At 41.9% G+C, this 14,544-nt stretch overlaps 1 protein-coding gene across 1 annotated transcript; it reads left to right on the forward strand.

Annotated features, from left to right (window-relative positions):
- Positions 1 to 12,591: 12,591 nt before the first annotated feature.
- Positions 12,592 to 14,266, forward strand: MYCFIDRAFT_210534 (uncharacterized protein). The gene is made up of 4 exons (XM_007925598.1): positions 12,592 to 13,002; positions 13,058 to 13,484; positions 13,537 to 13,688; positions 13,744 to 14,266. The coding sequence occupies exons 1-4, from the start codon at positions 12,626 to 12,628 to the stop codon at positions 13,802 to 13,804; spliced, it is 1,017 nt and encodes a 338-aa protein (XP_007923789.1). The 5' UTR covers positions 12,592 to 12,625; the 3' UTR covers positions 13,805 to 14,266.
- Positions 14,267 to 14,544: the final 278 nt, after the last annotated feature.

A 14,544-nucleotide genomic window follows, 5' to 3' on the forward strand; every position in this document is an offset into this window, starting at 1 on the left:
TAACGAATCTAAGCTCGTTTGTAGTCTTAATCTATCCTCTTTTAGTATAAGACACTCGATAAGCAAATGCTTAAACCGAGTCTAACTACGAAACCTAAGACTAACTAATAGCTCTATTAACTAATCCTAATCCTCGAACTCCTTCCGCTTCTTAGTAAAGACCTTAGAGAGCGCTCGAGCTTCTTCGGGTGCCTACGGAGTAGTCGAGATAAAGCCGTATCGCTGAAATAGGTAATCCTTTAGAGGCTTATATAGAGATTTAGAGAATTCTAACGCTAACCTATCCTACTAGCAGCTTAGATTCCGGATACAAGCCCTCTCTGCCTTAGTAAAGATTTCATATAGTAGTAGCACTCTACCTTCGAGAAACGCTTTTTATTTAACTGTTAGTATCTGCCGGCTACGAACGCCGGCTACATATACCGAGTATAGAATAATTACCTATATCCCTTCCTCCTATAGTAACACTTCTACCGTCCCTAGATACCTAGCCCCGATCGCATTAATCGCAAGCTACTTTGCCTTTATAGACGCAAAGGCTTCGCTCTAATACTAATAAAGAAACTTCTATTCTATATCGAGGATATAAAGACGACTAGTCTCGATTCTAATCCTTACTAGCTTTTCGTAGTAGCTTTAACTATAATTTTCTAGATTGATAGGACTTATGCCTTAGCCCTTTACTAGTATCTCGTCTCTTTAACTATGCTCGATCTACTCCTAGCGCTTATCGTCTATAGCGTTAGGCCCTAAGACTATACCTGTTACTAGATCGACGTATAGTATCTCCTCGCTTTTTTCAGTTCCTTTATTCGTAGTATTAAGCTCTATCGCGGTATCCTAAACTCTAGCATTATTGTTCTCGGCTATCTAAACATCTCCGTTACTATCGGTCGTATCGATAGAGGTAGCGGCTATAGGTCTAAATGCTATTAGTTAACGTGTTAAAGAAAAATATACCGGCTATAGCTGCCGGCTACGGCTGCCGGCTATAGCTACTAGCTACGGCCGCTAGCTAGATTAACTTACGCTGCTAGAACTTTACGCTCGAAAACTAGCTGCAATTCTTTCCTCCTCTTAGCCTTCTCTTAGGTTATCTTCTTATTCTAACCTTTACTTTTTTCTATAGGCGCTAGCTATCGATAGAATGCCTTATTCCGCGCCTTTCTTCTCTTATCCTTAGCTCTTTTATCCTTATCTATCTTGTCCTTTCTCTCGCGGTCTCGTACGGAATTCTTCTTCGTAGAGTACTCCTCTTTAGTCTTACGCTTTTTAGTTAGACGCTTAGGCAAAACAAACTCGCGGTCTTTAGTTCTATCTTCTATTTAGCGCGCGGCGCGCTTCTCTCTTACTATTGTAAGGGAAAGGGGCGGGGGCGCAGCGTATAGTAGTTATTGTCGGTATAGGTATAGAGGAAGAAGTTGAAAGTATAAGAATATCGCGAAGCCCTAATTGTTGCCGCCTACGTAACGTTATATAGGTAAGCTTTCGCAACTACGGTAACTACGCCCCGGTAATAGCAACTACGCCCTAGCAACGGCAACTACGCCCTAGCAACGGCAACTACGCCCTAGCAACGGCAACCACGCCCTAGTAACGGTAATAAAGCGTAGTAAATACAACCTAGTAACTATTATAGCCGGCAATCGTAGCCGGCAGTCGAATAAGAGTGTCCTTATAGTAAAACTACGCCCTAGCAACGGCAACTACGCCCTAGCAACGGCAACTACGCCCTAGCAACGGCAAAAGAGCGTAGTAAATGTAATAGAGTTACTATTATAGCCGGCAATCGTAGCCGGCAGTCGAATAAGAGTGTCCTTATAGTAAAACTAATACAGTCTCTAGTTTAAACTAGGAATCTATATAGTTCGAAAAAACCAAACCGGAACTAGGGAGCTAGTTCGCCGCTAAGAAACCAAACTATATACGTTTAGTAGTTCGGAAACCGAACTACTACGGGGTCTAGGCTTTACTACCTAATTTAGATATATCTTCCTCTATTACTACTTCTATTGCCTCCTCTTTTAATACTAAGTAGAAGGCCGCTACTACTACTAGTAACGCGGCTGCCCTCGCTGCTAGCAACGTACTAGTTACTACTCTAAGCTCTTTTAAATATAAGGTCTTCTATTATAGCGGACAATAGACGTTGTTTAATACGGTAAAGAAGGGCGCCGCTCGATAGTTAGCAAGTAAGCCTATAACGTTTATTATAGCTCGTAAAGAGGAGGGTTAGAATAGCTATTCGTAGACGGCGAAGGCGGCTTAGTTGCAAGGTTATTAGCGGCCGTAGAGGGTAGTTCTTCGAGCTAGTACGGTGTAAGAAGGGTTATATTAGTAGGTAGATAGGGTAGTAGTAGGTACAAGTAGTATTCGATAGAGAACTAGGAGGAGAAGGAGGAAGGCAGGCTAGTTAGCCTAACGCTAAGCGCTAAGCCCTGCCTAAGGCACTAAGACCCTAGCTTTACTCGAGCCGGTTATATACTAATTACGTATAGCCTCTAATATACGCTTCCCTTCTAAAGGCCGCGCCCTCGTAGCCTATCTATATTCTACGACCTCTATTGCCGCTAACTTAGCAAGTCTAATAAGCTACTTAGCCCGCGCTAAATTCAATACTTAACTACCTAATTATATAACTATGTCAAACCTTACCTTCTAATACAATTCCAACTTCTAACTGCGCTATCTCTATATATAACGAACTATAAAGTAATATATATCTACGAGAATTAAGGGCCTTCGACTAATTATAATACGAGCGCGTCTTCCCTACTATAATAGGTAGACATACGAGGTATTGCAGCCCTACCTCCGTTCTAAGTAATATCGTACCGAGTTCTTTGCGTCTACTCTTAAAAGACCTAGTAATGTCCGCTTCCGAGGGTTTGTCCGTTCCGAGGGTTGTTCTTATTATTACGAGGGCTATTATTTACTATCGTAGTTTTACTAGCCCTAATTAGTTAGGTTTAGTAGCCTTTAAGTGTCAACTAATTATATCTTTTTAAAAAACTTAGTTCTTCTAGTTTCTATAGGTAAAGGCTATTATAAGTATAGTAGTAGAGGTTCGCCTCGCTTAAAGGATTAGATAGATCGAGGAGTAACCTATTGTCCGCAAGATCGACCCTAGCTAGCTTAGCTCTATAGTTTTGCCCTTAGTTAGTTAGTCTATTAAGCTACTCAATCTTTTAAGCGGCTTAAAGTTTTAATTAAAGTTTTGATTAAAGGTGCCTTAGGCTCGTCGTATAGGTAAGGTTGTATCTATAGGCGTAGTAATAATAGCAAGTAATATTAATATTAGCGGCGCTAGTCGTCTTAGCGCTAACTTTATCTTGCTTTCGATTTCCTTCTTCGACTAATAATATACTCCGCAATACTATTACTAATATAGCCGCGCCGGCCGTATCGCCCTTTAGTATAAGCGTAACGCCGTCGTTACTATTATTATTACTAACACTATTCGCCTACGCGCGCGCGCCGCCTCTACCGACTGCCTAGGCCTTAGGCTTCGACAGAATAAAGGAATAAGAGGGGGACCTATAGGATACGTTAGTAAAGAGGTAGAGTTCTTAAAAGAGCAGGCGATTAGTTAACGTATTATAGCGCGTTTGTTAATGCTCGGTACGCGTTTACTATAGTAGTATAGTCTTATTGTCCTAGTTTGCCGGCCTCTAATTAGTTAGCTAATAGTACCCCGGGGGTAGCATTAGTTCTAGGCCTTAGTAACATTACGGACTTTTAGCCTTCTTCTTGTTCTTTACGCTAGTCCAATACTTATCTAACAACTTAGTTATGTCTTTAAAAGAGGCTTTAGCTTCCTATAAGTCCTATTCAGGTAAATAGCCTTACTATCTTAATAGGTACTCCTTCTTGCCCTACCTAGTCCGATGCTTTAGGATACGTTCTATAGACTATAGCTCTTTACTATTAGCTAAGACTTCTTCTAACTTAGTAGGCGCTTTATCGCCTTCGCGCTAGTAGTATAGTTTAAGGAGGGAGATATAGAAGGTGTTATAGATAGTATAATAAGGTAGAAGCTATAACTAGTAGGCCTAGCTATTGCCCTTCGGTTCTCGGATACGAAATAGGCTAATGTATCTTAGTGCGAGCTTAGGCCTTGTTTTACTATTAGGTAATAGGTGTTTGCGGATACGGAGGTTCTTAGCACTTAGTATAACTATGTCGCCTTGTTTAAAGGTTATTAGCGTATAGTGCTTGTCGTAGTAGGTCTTTTAGTACTCTTAAGCCTTTATTAACTTCTCGGCTATCTTAGTATAGATTTCTCGCATCTTCTAAACCCTCTTAATAGCCGCTAGTGTTTCGGGTACTTAACGCGCTTCCCTTTCCTTACGCTCGGCCTCGAGCGATAGGGGGTCTTATAGTATAGCAGCGTTTTGACCTATTATAGCTATATATAGTAAAACCTTAGTTAATAAGTAGACACTGTTATTATATACGAATTTAGCTAGTTGTAAGAGGTTAACCTATCTATTAGGGTCCTTATTAATATAGCTGCGCAGGTACTGCTATAGCGTAGCATTCTACCTTTCTATCTAACCGTTAGTCTATAGATAGAAGGCTGTTAATAGCCGATGCTTCAGTCTTAGCTACAAGCATAATTCGCTCTAATAGTGCGATATAAATGTCGAGCCCCTATCGGAGACTATCCCCTTAGGGGTTCCCTAATAGGTATAGAAGATGTTAGTCTATAGCGCCTCTACTATATTAATAGTAGTCTAATCCTTACGCGCCGGGATATATCGAGCGCCTTTAGTAAATCGATCTACTATAATAAGGATAGCATTATACACGTCCTTACTGCCCCTACGCTTAGTAGGCGGAAGGCCTATAATAAAGTCTATTATAAGCTCTATAAATAGCTTATAAGGGATTAGTAAGGAGGACAACTCGCTAAAAGGCTAATGCTTTAGTGCCTTAATACGTTAGTATACGGCACACGTATTAACGTATTCCTTTATATCCCGCTTACTATTTAGCTAGTAGTATATACGCGATAGTAGCTCGTACGACCTCTCTATACTATAGTAACCGGCAAGCTTACTATTATAGTGTCGCTTAAGAAGTTCTTATCGGATCGAGTGTTTAGCGGGGATATAGTATCTGCCCTTGAACTTTAAATGACCTTTGTTATCGATCGACTAATTGTTACTCTTGCTAGATCGAGTCTTTTGCCTACTTATAAGCCTATCGATACGTTTAGTAGCAAAGGCGTCCCTCTACTAAGCACGTAACAGCTCGTCTATAAACGATTAACTACCCCTATTTGTAAGGTCATTTAATAGCACCCTCGCTATTAAACGAGGTACGTATTGTATATATCTAATAGTACTAGTAGCCGGATTAACTATATTAGTGCTTTAATCGCTATTACTATATATAGCGATATCGACTAGGGAGTTATTATAACTTCTCCTGTCTGTGTCCTTAGCCCTTACCTTAATACGCACTGTTAATATAGCAAGAGTATTAATATACTTTAAGCCGTCGCGGAGTCCGGTAAGCCGCTTATCCTACGCGTACTTATTAACAATACGGGCTATAGCAATCTTATACTGCAGGGTTAGAAATAAAGAATTAATAGATTGCTAAGTCTCGCTATTATAATTAGGTCGCCTCGATAGGCTATTAGTAGGGTTACTTACGCCTAGCCGATGTAATATATTAAAATCGAACCCGGCGAGGTAGACGGCCTATCTAGCCTATCGACCTATAACCCTAGTTACCTTAGTAATGCTACGGAGGTTGTTATAGTCTATATAGACCTAAATAGTATGCTATACACTATCGAGATAGTGCCTCTAATGCTTAAAGGCCTCGATAATAGCTAGGAGCTCTTACTCGTAGGTCTCGTACCGACGTTCTATATCGATTATCTTCCGTAAAAAGAAGGCAATTAGGTACTAGTAGTAGTTACTATCTAACTGCTAAGACATTATAGCTAATATAGCGAACTGTAAAGCGTTAGTCTTAATACGGATTGGTTTGCTTAGTACGAAGTAGTATAATAAGGGGACTTTAGTAAAGCGCTACTTTAAACCGTTAAAAGCGGCTTGTGCTCTATTAGTCTATTTAAACTCTCTAGTTAGGTTAGCTTTGGTTTTAGTGAGCTTAGTCAGTAGCATTACATACCTCGAATAGCCCTTAATAAAGCGATAATAGAAATTAGCGAAGCCGAGGAACGACTGCAGTTCCTTAATTAACGTAGGAACAGGCTATTTAGTAATGGTTTTAATCCGATTAGGATTAGCCTTAACACCCTTAGTTAATACGAGGAAGCTAAGGAATAACACCTTTTTAGTAGCAAAGGTGCATTTAGAAGGTTTGTAATATAGTCTATAGGCTCGTAGGCGGTTAAGGACCTTACGTACTACGGCCTAGTGTTCTGCAATATTAGGTAAATGTATATAAACTAGGATGTTATCTAGGTAAACTATATAGAGATAGTCTAATAGGCCTAAAAGGGCTCGATTAATATAGGACTAGAATGTTGTAAAGGCATTAGCTAGGCTAAATAGCATAACTAAGTATTCGAAATAGCTATAGCGAGTACGGAAGGCTGTTTTCTATTCGTTACCCTTACGAATGCGGATACGATAGTACGCATCCTTAATGTCTAGTATAGTGTAGTAGTAAGCCCTAGAAAGGCGATCGAGGGTCTTATTAATAAGGGGAAGTAGACAGCGGTCTTTAATAGTAACAGCATTAAGCCCTCTATAATTAATATATAAACGTAGGCCGCTATCCTTCTTTAGCACGAACAGGATAGGTGCACTAGTAGGGCTGTTGCTATATCGTATCCGGCTATTAGCTAGGTTTTCCTCTAGGTACTTACGTAATATAGCAAGCTCTCGCTTACTAAGGTTGTAGTCTTGTAGAGGGGACTAAAAGGAACCTCTTTGCCCTCTATAATGTTAATCTTATAATCCGTCTCTTTAAATATAGGCAATGTCGATACTAGGTAGTGTTTAAATATATCGATATAAGTCTCTCGGATAGGTTCTAGTATACGAGCAAGCTAATTAGGATTATTAGGGGGCACAGGTTTATCGTTATTACTAACGAGCAGATCGGTAGTCGGATTAGCTAAGGCGGAGGCTAGTATTAGGTTGCTAATAAACAGGACCCGGATATCGTTAGAGTACTCGCTAATATTAATATGTTTAATATCCTCTTTCCTAGCGATTCTAAATCGCTATTGTTAACTACCTAAGTCTATAACTATAGCATAGTACTTAAGAACAGGGTTGCTAATAACAATATCGGATAGGAGGCTGTCTATGTCTACTACGTAGGTAGTAAAGTTTAGTAGGCGTTTATTTCCGAGGTCGTCTTTTAGAACTATAGGAACATAGTAGGCCCTATAGGTTAAGTGCCGAGCGTTATTAAACTAAGCAAGGACTAGCATGTCAGTCCTAGGCAATTGTCGGAGGTCTAATTGCTTAGCTAAGCGATAGTTAATAAGGGCGCTAACTGAATTTCCGGGGTCTAGTATAACCTTTATTTTATAGTTAGTATCGGGCCTAGATATAAGATAGGTACGTATAATAGCTAGCATAATGTCGATAGTCTTACGCCGTATAAGGCTAACAGTTAGTGCGGCGCTTACTCTTTTTTCGAAGGTTAGCCTATAGAGGTAGCGTTAGCTACTAAGAGGTGCTTTCGGTACTTAGTAGTAGTACGGTCGACTCGGGCCTAGTCTCGAGGTCTATTATATTAGCTTAGTAAATAAGTGGTACTATTATAGTTAAAGCACTTATATCTAGTTAGGGCACCGCTAGGTCCGCTCGAATTAGTACTAGAGTTAGATAAACGATTAGGGGTATATAGAAATAAGCCCCTTCCTTGTCCTCTTCCTCGCTAGGGGTTTCTACCGCGGTACCGGCCCCTGCCCCTTCTACGTTAGTCGTTACTATTTCTATTGTTAGTAGTGTTAGTTTAGGGAGTATCTCCTTAGTTTCTACCGCAGCTACTACGGTTACCGCGGTTAGTACTAGCTAGTCGGATCCTCGATTCTAGTCGCTATTAGAGTTAAACAGCCCGTTCGGCTGTTTCTACTTCGACTATGAATTAAATGCGCGTTAGATTAGCCTGTTCGAATATACGGCGGCGGTCTAATTTAAGGACTAATTCCTATCGCAATTTAGGGCGTATTTTAGAAATCTAGATAGAGTCGGTCTTAGCTAGCAAATCGTCCTTAAGGGTCTTTAAATAGGCCTTAAATAAGCGAGCCGATTAGTTAGTCTTTTGTTTAGCTCGAAGGTACTAATCCTAAGCATATTATTGCCTTAGTATAGGGTTTCTAAGGGTATCTAGTATAATAGTTTTGTAGGTTTGCTACTAAATAGCAGTCTAGTTATCTAGGGAGTTAAAATGGTTATCCTAGGTGCGCTTTAGGTCTCTATTAATATACTGCATAGCATAGACGACTAACGAATAGTCGTCTAGAAGGGCCCTCGGTGCGTTTCGCTAGTTAAGCTTATAATCGCGTATATAATTATTGTATTGCTTGCGACTAGAGCCGTTAAATACGGTACAGTCCTTAAGCTTAGTATCCTTCTTTTAGACAGGGACGGGTAGTAAGGAAGGCCCTACTACTAGTTCCGGTTTAGCAGTAGTTGTTAGGGCTTCCTATAGGCGGCGAATCTCGAGGAGATTATCCTTTAGCTGTTGTTCTTAACGTAGGGCAGTAAGCCTATTTTAAGTAGCTTCCTAAAGTCTCCCTACTAGTTAAGGGCTAAAGGCTAGCTAGCTATATCGTCGATTAACAATGTTGTTAAGTATGTCGTTAATAGGCAATTCTAGATTATTACCTAGAACTATAGGTTCTTCGGCAGGTCTAGTAGTAGGCTCTTTAGTAGGAGGCACTTTAGTAGGTGCTTCGGTAGGCACTTTAGTAGGTACTGTACTACTAGCGTTGTCGTTGCTAGCGCTGCTAGCGGCAGTACGGTTGTTATTTCGTAATAAACCGGCTATTATAAGGGGCGATACTAATAATGTATTGTTAGCCCCTAAGATACGGATATAGCGGAATTAGTAGATATCGGCCTAGTATACTTAACTTAGTATAATAGGCCGTATAGAAGGCCTTGCTTAATAATTGGCACGGTTGTTTTAATAGAATAGTACGTATAGGTCCCGTTATTCGGGCGTAATATAGTTAAATCGATAGTTTTCGTAGCTATACCGCTAAAAGCTTGAAATAAGGACTATCTAGCTACTACCCTTAAAGGGTAATCGAATACTATATAAGAAGGGTTATATTAGCAGGTAGATAGGGTGGTAGTAGGTATAAGTAGTATTCGATAGAGAACTAGGAGGAGAAGGAGGAAGGCAGGCTAGTTAGCCTAACGCTAAGCGCTAAGCCCTACCTAAGGCACTAAGACCCTAGCTTCACTCGAGCCGGTTATATACTAATTACGTATAGCCTCTAATATACGGACACGTAGAAGTTAGCCTTTAACGGCGACTAGCACTAAGTAGGTAATAAGATTAAAAGCGATAAGGTATATTAAATAGCGCTAGATAAGGCGGAAGCACTCGTACTTACTAAGCGGAAGAATGTCTTCGTAGATATAGACTTCTATATTAAACCTAAGGCAGTAGCGGCTATACTAGTTAGCAAGAAGCCGGCTTCTAATCTAACCTCTGTTTAGCTTGCTAACGCTAGCGTTATAATAGCTAAACTCGAGACTTAGAAGCGCTACGACTATTAGATTATCCGTAACTTCCTATATACGATAAAGGACTATAAGAACTTCTAGAAGGCTAGTAAGCATGCGTACTAGCGTAACCGGAAGCTAAAGGACTGTAGTAAGAACTACTTTCTATTCTTCGAGGCGGCTATAATTAAGGGTTGTAAAGCGATCGCTTCTAGTAAATAGAAGGTTAATAAGCAAACCGGCGCTCTCGAGGATAGGTTACCGGTAAGGTTAGAAATTAAGCTAATAAAGAGGAAGGTCGAGAATAATTTGCAGAAGAGTACTATCTAGAAGATAAGAGGTTACCGCCGTAGTAGTAACGAGGACGACTCGCCTCGTAAACTAGCCGTTAGAAGTAGTAGAATTTAGCCGATTATCTATAACAACTTTAGTAAGGACTTTAGTCGCATTCTAGATAGCAAACTACGCGGCAGTAGCCTTATTGCTAGTATACTAAGTTAGACACCTATTCGAGCTCTAGTTAAGACTAGTTTGCGTAATACTAGACTACTACGCAATATCGTTTAGTACGAGAAGCTAACGGTAGAATTCTTCGACTAGGTTGCCCTTTACCGCGATTTCTAGGATTATAACTATTTATAGCCTTATATCGCCTATTTCGTCGGTATAGGATAGACACTAGAGACTATCTGTAACCTAACAAAGGACGACTAGCCGGCGGTACTTAACTAGGTAGATAGTATACGGTTAAGACTAAAGAAAGCTATTATCGAGTTTATAAGGAAGAAATAGGATAAAGTTATAGCGGCGGAAGTAGCCGCTACTAAAGAAGGAGAGAACTTTTAAGAATCTTAGCTTCCTTCCTATACCTTTCTTTATATAACTATAATATATATAAACTTGTAATAAGCGGGAGATTTCTATAGTAATAGCACTTATTTAGCCTATATATAATTAATTAATATAATGCGTTAGTTGTAGTACAATATAAGTAATAGGCAAGGCTAGCGTTCGTATATATTCTTTGTGCCTCTACGCTTCGGCGCTTGCCGCGCGCTAGTCTACCTAATTATATTACTCGAAATCGTTAAAATCTACCTTTTCTTCTACTTCTTCCTCGTTATCTTCCTTATATAATAAATACAGCGCTTCTACGTCGTTAAGCACCGACGGCTCGTTATTCTAAACCTACTTTATCTATTAGGATTCTTCTAGGTCGAGCGCTATTATATTTTAAGCGTTACTAGCCGTCGACTCGAATTAGGAAGCATCGTACGGCAAATCTACCCCTTCGACGTTATAACTAGCAAAAGCGAAGAGCGTATACGTACGGCGGCCTCTATATCGGTAGAGACAATATAGTAAGTAGTCCTAGAAGCTAAAGAACTTCGGCTGCTAGTTTCTATACCTTTTAATCGTCTTCTTTAGTAGGTTAAAGCTACCTTCGATAGGATTCAAATCCGGCGAATACGGCGGTAAGTACTCGAGTCGGTGTCTAGCGTTAAGTATTGCCTATTTAATCCTTAATCTATAATAGATACTAGTATTATCTATAACAAATATTATCGGCGGACTATCTTCGAGGCACGGCAACACCTACTTAGTAATCTAGGTATAGAAGCGGTTACTATTAATCGATCCTTAGTATATATAGGTATACAGTAAGTATCTATAAATCGTAAAAGCCGGCAGTACTAACTAACGCACCTCCCTCTTAGTATACTACACATCGATATAGATTATACCTCTTAGAGACTATCTATACTTCCGCTAACCTGTCTTCTAATTGCTAGTAGTCTTATCGATAAATACTAATCGATCTACGGGCTATTTTGCGTACCTAATCGTCTATAGAGCCCTTAGTAGTAGGTTACGCTCCTTCGCTTGCCGCTTAACGTCCTTCCGCGTATATTTGTTCCTTTTTAATATCCTACCGATTAGAGTAGGTCGAAGCTTAATCTTACTACTTCCGCTATTATTTATAGGGCGTAGCCTTATAAACTCGTCTTAAAGAGCTTAGATTATCTCTATAAAGTAGGCGTCCGGCCGGTCGTCGAGAAACGATAGTAGGAAGTCTACCTTAATAGTAAGGAGGGCTTCCTTCTATCTATAGTATTGCGTACCTATATTATTAGTATATAGGGTACTAAATAGCCGCTATTTCTATTAATATCGATATATAGAGCGGATAGACAATAGTAGCTTAGTAAAGCTATGTATTTGCTTAGTAGTAAAGCCTTTATTAAAGAGGTTAATTAGTTAGCCTTACTAGTCGTCGTTAATGCGAGCTTTCTTAACTATAACTGCTAACAATACCTTAGAAGGGTCTATACTACTAGATTATCGACGATACGATCTACTAGAGAATTCTAGGCTTTATAAAGAGGACTAGAGAGTAGATTTTAGTAGAAAATAGCTGTGTGTTTGCTCGCTAAGCCTCTCTCGGAGGTATAGGGCTCTCCCCGTACTAACTAACAAGAATAAGCCGGCATATAGTACATACTATATATATACTACTGTAGTTGTTTGCTAGGGACCGGTGTTCGAGAGTAGTGGCATAATAATATCCGAAAGCGCGTACACTACTGTATATAGAGTAGTGCCTACTTGACTACTCCTTTCCTGCCTCGTGACGCCGTGACGGCAGTGCGAACGCAAAGAGCAATAATGCCGACGGCCGAGTAGAACGAGCTAGCTTTTGGTTGGAGGCAGGGGTGTCCACTGCCGCGGCCGCGCCCGCATCATATTCGGCCGCCTGGTCGCAAGCGATGCCATCCAACGCACGACCACACAAGTCATCGGTCGTGGTGCGGCAGAGCGATCCGTCCTGCTGGGACGCACAGAAATTGCCCAACATGGCGACCACCGATGTCTCCTTCGCACAAGCATATCTGCCACGAGCGGGAAAGGCTAGAGGGCAATGAGAGACACAGCCCGTGTCAAGCATGGCCGACGACAACATTGAAGCCGACCGCTGGAGCGATCAGGACTCCGCCTTTGGAGGAACCGCGTCGTTAGCAGACAGCACCACCTCCATCACTAGTAGCCTCCGCGAATCCGTCTTCAACTATCAATTCGAGCATGGCCGGCGCTATCATGCATTCCAGGCTGGGAAATATATCTTTCCCAATGATGAGCAGGAGATGGAGCGCATGGACATCGAGCACCACAATCAGAAGCTGCAGATGGATGGAGAGCTGTTTTTATGCCCTCTTGTGGATGAGCCGACTGAGATTCTGGACTTGGGCACCGGCACCGGAATTTGGTGCATCGATATGGCCGATAAGTATCCTGATTGCCAGCTTATTGGAACAGATTTGAGGTGAGCAGAGCATGCTTCTATCGACTCCCTCCAGAAGCTGATGCCTGTCATGCAGCCCTGTGCAGCCTAGCTGGACACCACCGAATTGCCGCTTCGAAATCGATGATTTCGATAAAGAATGGACTTTTGGCTCGGATCGCTTCGATATGATCCGCCACGCCTTTATCGTGGGGCACGTCAAAGATTATCCTGAGTTTTACAAGCGTGCCTTCAATGCCCTGAAGCCGGGAGGGAGCATGCAAATTGTTGAAATCGAATTCCAGCTATACTGCGATGATGGCACACTGGCTCCGGACTCTGCGCTTCTCAAATGGTGCTCCCTGATGTATGAGGCATTTGCAAAGATTGGAGCTGTCGTGCCGACGGCGGAAAACTATAAAGAATGGCTGGAGGATGCCGGGTACGAAGACGTTCATCTTGAGATCATCAAGCGCCCTTCCAATGACTGGCCGAAGGATCCGAAATGGAAAGAGATCGGTAGAGTGAGTTCGCTTCTCGGGACACTGTGCAGCATGTACTGATCAGGTCCTCTAGTACTGCTGCTTGAATTTCTTGGAGGGAATGGAGGGCTTCACAGTTGGGCCACTCACACGCGTCCTAGGCTGGAAGCCTGAGGAAGTGCAAGTCTTGTTGGCGAAGATGCGCTCAGAGTGGCTGAAGCGAAAGATTCACGCGTATCACAAAGGGTATGACATTCCTATGGTTATCAGCCGTGCGCCTGGCCTCTGACTTCTGCTCTAGCATCGTTTGCTATGGTACCAAGCCTATGCACCCGACCACAGGTACCAATGGACCTCATTGATGACTTGGCACGCATCCGTAACATCCGAGCACGGCAGTCAAGAATCGGACGCTCAAGTTAAATGGCGTCAAACAGCATTACCAACCTCAGCAGACATTTTACGCCCAGACATAAGACTCGAGCACAGCCTGCAGCCATATCGACAGATAGCAATCCGAGAGAATAGTTGATAGTAAGCCGCGCAAGCACATAAAGAGCAAGACACAGGAATATAAGAGCATGCGTTATAGTGGACAGCGTTCAAAGCGTGGAGTAGTAGCATACGGGCTCGCATCCTTGGCAGATACAGATGGTACAGACGATGGTGTCCGTATGGAACCGATTCCCAAGGTGTATCCCTGTGTTTCCTGCATCAGACGTGCGTAACTCGCTGCCATCTAGTCCTCTGCCAGTCACGCAGCCAGTGTCGAACAATACGAGAGACTACTAGGTAACACCGTAACTGGGTTATTTCAAGAACCGAGTAATACACCCTCTGTCAAGAACCGGCTTGTAGCGTCCGCCGTCCGCCGCCCGAATACAGGCATAATCTGCTTCTCCCATTGGATGAAACAGCATTCGCAGGGCTCGGAGGCTCTTCCACAGGGTATGATAATACCGCCGAAACTTTGAAAGAGGGTGTACACCGTGTACTAACCTGGGTACCCCCGGAGACAGTTCCTGGTTGCTTACGTGCAATGCTTGGGGATGAGATCATTACTATTGTTGGCTCAATTAACGTCTAGGACTCTAGACTGCAC

Source organism: Pseudocercospora fijiensis (assembly GCF_000340215.1).
Source record: "Pseudocercospora fijiensis CIRAD86 unplaced genomic scaffold MYCFIscaffold_2, whole genome shotgun sequence".
Taxonomy (NCBI): Eukaryota; Fungi; Ascomycota; class Dothideomycetes; order Mycosphaerellales; family Mycosphaerellaceae; genus Pseudocercospora; species Pseudocercospora fijiensis.

Coding starts and splice junctions, on each gene's coding strand:
- MYCFIDRAFT_210534 (XM_007925598.1), top strand. CDS start 12,626: ATGGCCGACGACAACATTGAAGCCGACCGCTGGAGCGATCAGGACTCC. Junction 13,003..13,057: donor CTTATTGGAACAGATTTGAG/GTGAGCAGAGCA, acceptor CCTGTCATGCAG/CCCTGTGCAGCCTAGCTGGA. Junction 13,689..13,743: donor ATTCACGCGTATCACAAAGG/GTATGACATTCC, acceptor CTTCTGCTCTAG/CATCGTTTGCTATGGTACCA.